The sequence below is a fragment of the Schistocerca serialis genome, chromosome 9 (genome assembly GCF_023864345.2).
Source record: "Schistocerca serialis cubense isolate TAMUIC-IGC-003099 chromosome 9, iqSchSeri2.2, whole genome shotgun sequence".
Classification (NCBI taxonomy): Eukaryota; Metazoa; Arthropoda; class Insecta; order Orthoptera; family Acrididae; genus Schistocerca; species Schistocerca serialis.
In genome coordinates, this window is record NC_064646.1 from 396,471,082 (window position 1) to 396,483,129 (window position 12,048).

General features: G+C 37.6%; 1 protein-coding gene across 1 annotated transcript in view; it reads left to right on the forward strand.

Annotated features, from left to right (window-relative positions):
- LOC126418836 (eukaryotic translation initiation factor 3 subunit C) overlaps positions 1 to 12,048 on the forward strand; it is a 79,572-nt gene that overhangs the window by 8,122 nt on the left and 59,402 nt on the right. Inside the window, exons 6-8 of the mRNA XM_050085812.1 lie at positions 8,071 to 8,168; positions 8,257 to 8,384; positions 8,489 to 8,633. Of these exons, the coding sequence (XP_049941769.1) occupies positions 8,071 to 8,168; positions 8,257 to 8,384; positions 8,489 to 8,633 (371 nt within the window). The remainder of the gene's footprint in view (positions 1 to 8,070; positions 8,169 to 8,256; positions 8,385 to 8,488; positions 8,634 to 12,048) is intronic.

Here is a 12,048-nt window from a genome sequence, read left to right on the forward strand (position 1 = left end):
TAGTTGATAAACTTACTTTTTTCTGAGAAAATCTGTGTTTTGTGAAAAGAATCACAATTCATGGTAAATTCTATTAACACTCATACTAACCCGATAAAAATCTCAGACTTTACTAGGAGGAAGAACTCACACAATTGGTGAGTGTCTCTTACCCATATCTAGCAATGTGGTTCAAGCAGAGTTGATGGAAAATGTGGCCAAAGAAATGGGGAAACAGGAGAATTGAAGACATGTTTTCCAATAGTGAAGAAAAATTGTTATTACAATTGCAAGAGTGCGTGTATTTCATCCCCTAAAATATTTTAAGAGTGCAGATGTCACAAAAATGGCAGGGTTACTTGTCTTTGTATGTTTTCATATCATGAAAATATAAGAGAAGAGTTTTTATTTTGCAAATCACTTGAGTCAAATGCTACAGCAGAAAACATTTTGAATGTGATTATTTGTTAAAAGTAGTTATTCTTTCACAAATATATGTTAGCATTTGTACAGAAGGGGCCAAGGGAAATGTTTGGTCACTTAGCTGAGCTGGCAGCAAAAGTGAAGAAAATTGGGCCTGATTGTCAAAGCAGATGTCGTATAATACAGCAAGAAGCATTGCCTTTTAAGGATACACCCGAAACTCTTCATATTGTTTTGACAGATGCCATAAAGGTAATCAACTTCATCAAGACAAGAGCTCTTAAACTCGTGGATATTTACACTATTGTGTGAAGATATGGGACGTAAATTTAAAAGTTTGCTTCTTCACACTGAAGTAAGGTGGCTCTCTCATTGCAAGATTTTTAACTGAATGATGGAACTGAGATTTTATTTTTCTAGGTGACAAAAACAAACACACAAATTTTTTCGCTAATTATCAGTTGTTATAAATGTTGGTCTGTTTAGAAGGTGTCTTTGACAGGCTGAACGTGGAGTTATTTCTCTCTTGTGCAACTGTTTTATATTATTTGTGTTGTAAAAGTTAAATAAGTATTTTAAATGTTATTTCTTTTTTATTCATTGAATATTTGTGTCTCAACCAGCTTAATTTAACTTTATATCATTTGCTACAAGTATGAATTTAAAAAAAAAGGCTTCCACTAAATCTCATTACCTATGTGTGTCACACTTCTACCGTACATAGTAATTGCTCGGCACTGTACTGGTATGTGTTGTCAGCACTGAGTGATATGGTGAAAAATTATTCCCCCCGTGCCGTTTCTCATCCCTGTGGCAGTCATTGCTGAACCTTCCACTTCAGGGTTCATTAAAGAGTGAACAGGCTGTAGTGGTACACTCCAATTTTTAATGATGTCAAATGCTACGCAGTGACAAAAAGTGTGGGAATCCCTGCTTTTACCGAGCAAGGTGGTTAGACACTGGACTCGCATTCGGGAGGACGACGGTTCAATCCCGCATCCGGCCATCCGGATTTAGGTTTTCCGTGATTTCCCTAAATCGCTCCAGGCAAATTCCAGGATGGTTCCATTGAAAGGGCAAGGCCGACATCCTTCCCTAATCCGATGAGACCAATGACCTCGCAGTTTGGTCTCTTTCCCCAAAACAACCCAACCAAATCCCTGCTTTAGGCCAGAAAGGCTATGTTCATTATGAACTATGACACAGCTGTCTCTTTCCGTTGCAGTTTTGTTCCTAGTCTGGAATTACTTTTTTGCTTCCTTCATTGTTTCTTTGATGTAAAAGATAAGTAATAATGATTATAATATGCAGCTGAATCTTTTTGTTATCAGTTTTCTGTTTCATATGATTGGGGCTACCACAACTTAATCTCAACACTTACAATGCCGTCAGTTATTTGTTGGATTTTCTGGGTGTTTCAAAACGAATCCCAGGTTTTTAAGGCTTTGTGGCACTTACCACATTCAACTTACAATTATAAATAATATGTCAAATGAAAGAGTAAGTCGAGCAGTTTTTCTTATAAGTGTTAAATGTCAGCACCATATGTCACATGGAATAAATAATCAATAGGCGAGTTCTTCCCAAACCTTGATCAGTGTGTCTGGAGTAATTGTTGCAAGAATTGATTCAATCGTCTTTATTAAATCAGCTAGATTAGCTGATAGCGGAGCCACATACATAGGACTTTTCATGATCCGCCTAAGATAAAAATTGTGTGGCGACAGATTGGGTGAACATGCTGCCCATGTGAAAAAGGCTTTGTCATCCAGCCCCTTGCAACCAGTCCAGCAGTCGGATATAATGTCATTTAACCAGTTGTGTACTGAGTTACGCCAGTGAGGCAGTGTACCATCTTGCTGCCAAATAAAGTTCTATGGTTCTGTTTCTTCCAAATGGAGGAGCCATAGTTCTAGTGCAACAAGGTATGAAATTTCAGTTACTGTTGCTTCACCGACAAAGAAATCTTGGGACATGGCACAAAAAACATTCAGTTTAGGTGAACCTTTCATCTGTACCATCTCATGGTTATTTGCTTGCCTCCAGATGTGCACATTGTGTATGTTCACTTTTCCACATAGCTGAAATGACGATTTACCACTGAAGATGACAAGACCCGAAAAATCTGCATCGTGCTCAAACATTTTGTTTGTGTATTTTGCGTGTGAAGCATAGCCTTATGATTTAGAACTTGTAACATCTGCAAATAATAATGGAATAGTTGCAAATGTCTTAATAAAAGTCTCCACACAGATGGCACTGGAATTGCTAATTCACAAGTAGGCTGATTTTTGGGTCCATGCGTGAAACTCGATCTCACTTGTTCAACACATTTTTCAATCACTCTTCATTGTTCTGCACTTTTCCCGTTCCCAAGACAGCTGGTGTCTTTAAACTGATGATACCATCTATACCTGTTACCGTCACTTATAGGATAACAGTGGAACTTAATATGGAATACACATTGCATTCTAACTACAGATTCAGTCCTTGCAAATATAAAATGCTTTCTGCTCACCCTAGTCACCATCTTTGTTACTAGCACTTTTTAGTGAAAGGCAGAGGAAATGATGGATGTGCATGCGTACAGATATATGAACAAAACTGAGTTGCTCTTCCATTTGATGTATTATTTACCATATTTTATGTACTTAAGACACTATGGATTATAAGAGACACCTTAATTTTTAAGCAGTTTTTAAAAAACAATATTTTAACATTTTTGTTACTAGGTTGCAAAGCCAGATTACAAAAAAATTCTTGGTTTACAAATCCGAACTGACCTTTAAAATCCCTTTTTTTCTTCTCCGTCTTCTTCTTTGTCGTTGTTATTGTCCTCTTCATATATAAGATGGTTTTCATTGCCATCAAAAGTGTTACTTCTTATGCACTTCTTGAAAGATTTAACAATAATGTCTTCTCTCACTCTAGACCACAACTGTTTTGCCCACTGATTCACTTTCTTGAGTGTAGGTCATTTTAAAGCTCCCTTCAGCATGAATTCATGTTGGGTTTCATCCGTCTGCCATTTGGTCCTTCCCTCTCTCATGCACACTTTAAATGGTTTGTTTATCGAGACATCAGGAGGTTGCGTTTGCGAAGTAAGTCCTTCTGGAATAACAGCAAGCTCTGTGTTTCCCTCTCTCAATTTCTCTTTCACAGAATTTTTCAAATGACAGATAATAAACAGATCTAGTGCAAGAAGAGAACTAGGTTAGGTTATTTTATACTAGCCTGATGCACCCAACCCTTGTCATGTATGTGAACACCACCATCTGGCAGTATTACAGAAGTTTTTGGCATTGTTTTGCACTTGAATATGGTCATTGGATTAAATTTGGGACCATCAGCACAACATGGAAAGACAACAGAGTAGTGCATTTTTTCATCTCCACTTTTTTATAGTTACAGTTTTAGCACCGCAGCAGTTCCATTACTTGACACATCAAATGTCAGAGAAGTTTTGTCCATATCCGCTATTTGGCTTAGCATCACACTGGCTTTCATTCAGTGTTGAATAAAAAACAAGAGAAAGCTAATATTCTCTTCGTACTCTTGTGACATTTTCTGAGATTTTTGGTTTTGGTTCGCATGCTAAGTCCATGATGCTTCATAAATCTACAGCACCAATCAACTCCAAAGTCTGTTAAGTTCAGTAGTAGTGCTAGCTTATGAGCATGTATTTGAATCATTTTTGTATGAATTCCAGTGCCATTTTGATGGTGTCCGTGAATCAATTTCAATTCATAATTTTCTTGTTTTGGCCATTTTGCATTCAGTCCTCTATTTGCACATTTAGTCTTCATTTTCTTCAGGTCTTCTTTACTAGCCTGCCAGTCACAGTGGTTTTTATTTTTTTTCTGTTGGTGGAGGGCCAAAATGCCACTTAGCTGCTCTGTTCGCATGTTCATCTGCATATGCTGTTACTTTCAATTTAGAGCCTGCATCAGATTATTATATTCCATTGTGAAACTAGCTACAAGCAAAAATGTTGTGCTGTTACCAATAACACAATTCGTTTTCAAAATAAAGTTCACTATCACCATAGACTGCAATGACACATTATAGATGAGACAGTGTTTTCAGTTTGTGATGGTGGAGCAGGATGGAGACAGTGTTAGCAAGCTTGTGAATCCCTACAACTAATGTTCATCACATCAGTGCCCTGCTGCTGCCAGTTGAATCCAATTTTGCCAGATAGAGATAGGTTTCCCGCGGCATCGAATACATGGCCATTTTTAAGACTGGCAGGAATTTTAAATCAATTAAAATAGGGTGCAATTGTAAATTGAAAGTAATAAATGCTGCACATCCCTAAAACCCCAATGTTGTTGTGGTCTTCAGTCCAGGGACTCTTTTGATGCAGCTCTCCATGCTACCTTATCTTGTGCAAGCTTCTTCATCTCGAAGTACCTACTGCAACTTAACATCCTTCCAAATCTGCTTAATGTATTCATCTCTTGGTCTCCCTCTACCATTTTTACCCTCAGCACTGCTATCCAATACTAAATTGGTGATTCCTTGATGCCTCAGAACATGTCCTACCAACCAATCCCCTTCTTCAAGTCAAGTTGTGCCATAAATTCCTCTTCTCCCCAATTCTATTCAGAAACTCCTCATTGGTTACATGGTCTATCCGTCTGATCTCCAGCATTCTTCTGTAGCACCACATTTCGAAAGCTTTTATCCTCTTCTTCTCTAAACTATTTATCGTCCATGCTTCACTTCTAAACATTGCTACACTCCATACAAATACTTACAGAAAAGACTTCCTGACACTTAAATCTGTACTCGGTGTCTTTATCTTCTTCAGAAATGCTTTCCTTGCCATTGCAAGCCTACATTTTATATCCTCTCTACTTCGACCATCATCAGTTATTTTGCTCCCCAATAAGCAAAACTCATCTACTATTTGAAGTGTCTCATTTCCTAATATAATGCCCTTAGCATCGCCTGATTTAATTAGACTACATTCAATTATCCTCGTTTTGGTTTTGTTGATGTTCACTTTATATCCTCCTTTCCAGACACTTTCCATTCTGTTCAACAGGTCTTCCAGATCCTTTGCTGTTTCAGACAGAATTACAATGTCATTGGCAATCCTCAGTTTTAATTTCTTCTCTGTGTATTTTAATTCCTACTCCAAGGTTTTCTTTCGTTTCTTTTACTGTTTGCTTAATATACATACCGAAGAACTTCGGGGGTAGGCTACAACCATGTCTCACTCCCTTCCCAACCACTGCTTCCCTTTCGTGCCCCTTGACTCTTATAAGTGCCGTTTGGTTTCTACAAAAATTGTAAATAGCCTTTTGCTCCCTGCCACCTTCAGAATTGGAAAGAGAGTAATATTCATCTGGTATTCCAGTCTCTGCCTTTCTCTACAGCTCCCTGAAGTACTATATCTGATGTCATTAACACATCTTTTAACCCAGTCCCTTCATCTAGTCCCTTTCTGCGCCAGTTCCTCAAAAAACATTCTTATTTCTTATTATTCACTTAATTTTTAGCGTTCTTTTGTCATACTAAATCTCAAAAGCTTTGAGTCTCTTCTTTTCTCGTCTTCACATATTTCATGATTCACTTCCATGCAATGTTGTGTTCCATATGTACTTCCTCAGAAACTAAGCCAGGCAAAGGTGGCATAGGCATGATAATGCATGAGAGAATACTTAAGATTTTTAAAAAATAATGGTATAATTTAATTGGTATTAAATACCATCCCCAAATACCGAGCTAGAATAAAAACTCTGTTTAACACTCCAACTGTCTTCTAACATCCAGTGAAGCCATTAACTGCATAACAATAAATCTTGCAGCCCAAAGCTCGGATACAGCCCAAAATTTGCAACGCTTGACACCCAGTAAGCCTCAATTTTCAATTCAGTAAATGGTCCTGGATTCAAAATCACTAAAAAACAATGAAATTCTCATAATATCCTAGACATATACAACCAACTACTCTATAAAGAACAGTTATTAACTGACAGCATCAGAGACATCACCAAACCCAGGTCAAGAAGGTTTACATACCTCTGCCTAATTATCATGTACACTAACATACCTATAACAGACGCAAATTGAATAATAAAAAATAATGTATTAGGTCATAAGAAGTTAAGTAATATAGAAATGTACATGTGAATGGATTTGCTCGAGATTATATTATCCCACAGTTAGTTACTGTTAATAACAAAATCTGCATCAGAATGATTGTTGAGCAATGGGCAGTAGCTGGCCTCTATGCTGATGGAATATAACAGGCTCTAGCTGTAGGAGACTGTGGTCGTGTGTGTGTGTGTGTGTGTGTGTGTGTGTGTGTGTGTGTGTGTGTGTGTGTGTGTGTGTGTGTGTGTGTCCGTCCGTCCGTCCGTCCGTCCGTCCGTCCTTGTTGGCCGAAAGCTAACGTCTTTTTCTTGTGCCTTTCTACGACTCAGCATCTCGGCTATATGGTGAGTAGCAACTATGGTTTCATTAAATTATTTATTATCACTGCTATGTTGTTGGTAACACCTTGATGCTGTACGGTGGGACAACCACTGAAGTAGAGAGCTTAGAGAAGAAACAATAATGTTCTAGGTGTGGTGGACAAAATCAAGCCCTGAAATAAGTTCCATTCTGGCCAGCATTCCTTAATGTTGTACTCTATGGGAACTAATACATTAAAGATGAGTTCATATAAATATTTTATTCGCGGGGTTGCTGCTAATGCAAAAGCGGCGGGACCTATGGGAGCGGCCCGCGAACAAACAAGATGAACAAATGGGAATGGGAGGACAAGCACAAGCGAGATGTCAACTGAATCAACGCGAATACCAGACTATCTCGCTGAGTGAGATGCAGCTGCCTAAATACACAACAGGGTATGTCTCTATTGGCTGCTGGGACCACGTGCTCCACAGTCGCACCCTCACGTTAGACTCGGGCCCAGGAGCCCCCGCAGCCATGGCTTACAGCATGACTGCTGCAGTGACTTCTAGTGATCATTGAGTTCCATGCCGTCTAGCACGGATTCGAAACCCACGGCGCTTGGTACCATACCAACCAAAGCATCCATGTGCAACTTTCCAAATTGCAAGTGTTGACGGGAACATTAACTCAGGCCTTTGATTTGTTTACACCCTGTTAAGCACTTGGAAGTTTAACTTAGGACTTTGATTTGTTTACACCCTGTTAAGCACTTGGAAGTTGTTGCTGTGCAAAGTTTGTAGAGTGCTGTGTAGTCAGCATAAGTAGAAATTATATTTTTCAAAGTACCTTGTGCATCAGGATTAAACCAATGGATTCTACTAACTGTAACTCCTTCTAATTGAGTGAAAATATTTCTTATACATCATTACTTTCAGTGCTTGCTTGTTTTTTTTTTTTTTTTTTTTTTTTTTTTTTTTTTTCTTCGTCTTGCCCTAGCAGCAGGACAAACCCCACAGTGCTACAAACTATCAGTAAAATAGTATACCACCTGATGATGAATTGCTAGGCAACTTTAATCCAGGTATAATAAAAATTGAACTATCACAAAAGGCAATTGGTTACAGTTGTTTCTGAAAATCTGTGTTTTAAATTGCAATTTTTGTAATTTCATCTAGGGTTTCAGAGCATAGTGGTGGTGGTGTTGGTGGTAGTAATGATGATGTTGTGTCCAACAAATTATTATTTTTCTGCTATCTTTAGAAGATGAAGGAGATTCTGAAGAAGATGAGAAGCCCTCGGCTACATTTAAGAAAGCTGGGTCAGAAGGAAGCACTTTTGATTCTAGCAAGTTCTTGAAGGTTAGCTTTATTTGATTACTCTATTTATACATAGTATTATATCTCTAATGAACAGATTTACTGATAAGAATATTTTTTTATTTTACAGAAATCTGGCGATGAAGATGAAGGAAGTGATAGTTCCACTGACTGGGGTTCAAGTACGGAATCTGAATCGGAAAGTAGCGATGATGATGATAAGTATAACGTGAATCTCCGAGAACGCTTCTTGAAAAAGTATGTATGAAAGAAAAATGGGAATAGGAGATATCTGATATTCTAATAAGTGTTTGTATTTGGGTCATTGCCTACTGCACTTTATTTATCCTATTTCTTATTAGAACTACAGACAAGGAGGAAGAGGAAAAAAAGGAACGCAAAGACAAAAAGGAACGAAAGGAGAAAGAGAGAACACGGAGGAAGGAAGAAGAAGAAGATGCCGAAGGAGAATGGGAAACTGTTAGAGGGGGTGTTGCAATTCCTTCAGTAAGTCGTATTTGCTTTAAAATAGCATGCACATTTCATTAATGAAAGTAATATAAATATCAGAATGAACTAAGCACTGTCTATAAGTAAGTTTTGAGTATTGTCATATCCGTTTGTGGTATACAGAGTATCTTTCCTAGGAATCGTCAGGTGCATTTTCTCTGGTGTCTCGGCAGATATTCGTAATTTGGTTTTTTCTGTGTGTAGCTGGAGTCGAATCTCTCATGCGACAACCACTGTCGATATAAAGTGTCAGTTTGTTTCCCGATGAACATACAAAATTATTATTATTTCTGAAAGTATACATGTCCATTCAGTAGAATGGTCCCAAATTAGTCTAGTTTGGTATTTGTTTTTATCTATATAAATTGACAGAGACAGTAAAACACAAAGAGTAACAAGTACTGTTGCAACAACTCAAATGCTGCCCTGGCCCGTGCTGTCTGCTGCCACCATGCAGCAGCACTCTGTCTTTGTTAGAGTTCTGATTCTTCTTCATGTCTTACTTTCACTGTTGATACATATTGATAAAACAAATATCACTCTAGGCTAATTTGGGACCATTCCGTAGAACGGGCACATAAAATTCTGCTTTAAAAATTATTTTGTTTGTAACAAGACCCAAAACAATGCTTTCCTTCGATACTGGGCATCACATGATGGCCAGTGTTTGTTTGTGCTGACTCCAGGTACATATTGTATACATTTGCCAAAACAAGAAAGAAAGTGCACCTGACAAGTCTTAGAAGGGATATCCTTTGTAATGAATTAAGGATTTTTGTCTATGAATCTAAGATATGTCATTATACTCTTCGTAGACAAATTAATGTTTAATATTACTTTCTCTGATAGTTCCTGCAAGTTGAAACTATGTTGCAAACTAGTATTCTAACCTGGAGCATTGCCTTTTATGGGCAGGACTATTACTGAGTGAGTTATCGAGGTACTACCCGCACCCTGTCCCCACTGCTTCAATGCTGCCAGTACCTTTCTCCTACCTTCCAAACTTCAGTGACTTGCTTGTGTGTATTTTGGCAGAATAATGTTTTTTATGGAAAATGTCTACCAGTTGCGATATGTTACGTTGATTTATTCCCACCTCGTAGTTGAAAGCATCTGATGTGGACAAATTGTGTGAAGTTGCATATTGCTCCCAAGGTCTACTACTGTAGTAATTGTGGAGATATTGTTTCTTCAATTGTTTGACAAGAAAATAAATAGCATAAACATCTTCAGCTAGTTCAGTAAAACAGTTTTCCCTTTAGGGATATCTAGCTGAATGTACTTGCTCTTGCAGGGAACATAAAATATTTAAATTTTACTATCTTAGGTACTGATATAAGATCATCTTATTTGTTGTAGGGTTAGTTAGAAAATAATTTAGCCCTGCAGTGAAGTTACTCTGCCGCAGTTATTGTTCAAAAAGGCACATTTTTAATATTGAAGAGTGAACAGAGAAAAATTATGGAAACATTTTACTCTCAGGTATTGGTAAAGGGCGTACTCCTAGGTTCCATTACTTTTGAGTGATGCCACTAATCATCTTTAAGTTATCTTTGCACCAGATGCTTATAACTTGCTTTTTGTTATATAATGTAAATGTGTACTTTCTTCTTGCTACCCCTTACCTCAGAAAGATTGCCTGAGAGTCATTACTTGGAGTTTCGTGTGTATTTTGCCATCTTATTAATATTATACAGATGTTTTTCAGAAACAGAAATTTACTTCCTTTTCTGAAAGTGGTAAAACATGTAATAAATGTTACTACCCCGTTCTGAATATTGATTAACAATATTGGTCTTCATACATCATTACCTCCTTTTGGGTAACTGCACTTCTGTATGCAAGTTACAGTTCAGTTTAGTATTTAGAATTTGGGGAATGCTCTTCTTAACATTTATTTGGGACAGCACAGTTAAATTGAAGACAGGTTGAGCAATCTCTAGAACTAATTGTATTGTGGAAGTACAAATTTTCAAATTACAGAATGAAGTTTTTTCGCACCTCAGTTCTTTGGCAGTATCATTAGTTCTCTCGCCTGTCAGTCACACTGGCATTATTAAATGCGGTCTTGACTGTATTTTCAAGGAAAAGCTTCATTGCTCTAGTGAAGCAAACACAGACTACAATAAATGAGAATCACAATCTTCAGACTGAAATTAACAGTGACCATCAAGTATTACCACACTAGGAAAAATGAAGTGTTGGGTTCACAGTAAATGTACTTGATATCTGGTCATATCGTTGTCTCTTGTTCGCAGCTATGCCAGTAAATTTGATATGCCATAGAAGCAGATTATATCTGCTACAGGATCAGGCATATGGTTGGCCCAAGCATTTGTTACTCACAAGGTAAATGTTAAAAGATGACAAAAAGCCACAAATGAAATATGTACATTATTGATTTTTTACTGGTATTTGGATGACACTTTTTCATTGTAGTTGCCCAGGAAGGTTGCACAGGTATTAAGCCAATGGACTCCTATCTGAGAGTAGTGAAATTTGAGTCTCTGTCATGCCATCCGATTCAGGTTTTGTGTGTTTGCTAACTGATTACGGAAAATGCCATGATAGTCCCTTCGAAAAGGACATACATATTTTCTTCCCAACCTTTGTCCATTTGAAACTTGGGCTGTTGAACCCTGCTTTTCCCTAAAAATTACAGTTTATATTTTTCTGCTTTCATAAACATATATGAGAGGATATTGATGATGGATGGATAGATATGAGCTTTTGGTTATCTACAACAGACATAGATGTTAAAATGTTTTGGAAGATTAAAACTATGTATTGGACTGAGACAGAAACCCTTAACCTTTACCTTTTGTGAACAATTGTTCTATAAACTAAGCTATCTGGGCATGATTCATGACCAACTGTCACAGCTTTACTTCTGCTGGTACCACTCTCCTACTTTACAAACTTAATAGAAGTTGTCCTGCATACCTGGCAGAATTAAAGATGTGAGAGCTAGTCATGAGTCATGCATGGGTTGCTCAGTCAGTGAGCAATTGACTGTGGATGTTTCCAGGTTCACATCCCAATTTTGATTACCAGGAAACTTGAAACCAATGCACATGGCTGTGCAGAGTGAAAAGTCATTCTGAGGACATAGATGTCCTCTGCTATGGAGTTTGTTTCAAACGGTCCTTTTGGGTAACTGCACTTCTGTATGCAAGTTACAGTTCAGTTTAGTATTTAGAATTTGGGGAATGCTCTTCTTAACATTTATTTGGGACAGCACAGTTAAATTGAAGACAGGTTGAGCAATCTCTAGAACTAATTGTATTGTGGAAGTACAAATTTTCAAATTACAGAATGAAGTTTTTTCGCACCTCAGTTCTTTGGCAGTATCATTAGTTCTCTCGCCTGTCAGTCACACTGGCATTATTAAATGCGGTCTTGACTGTATTTT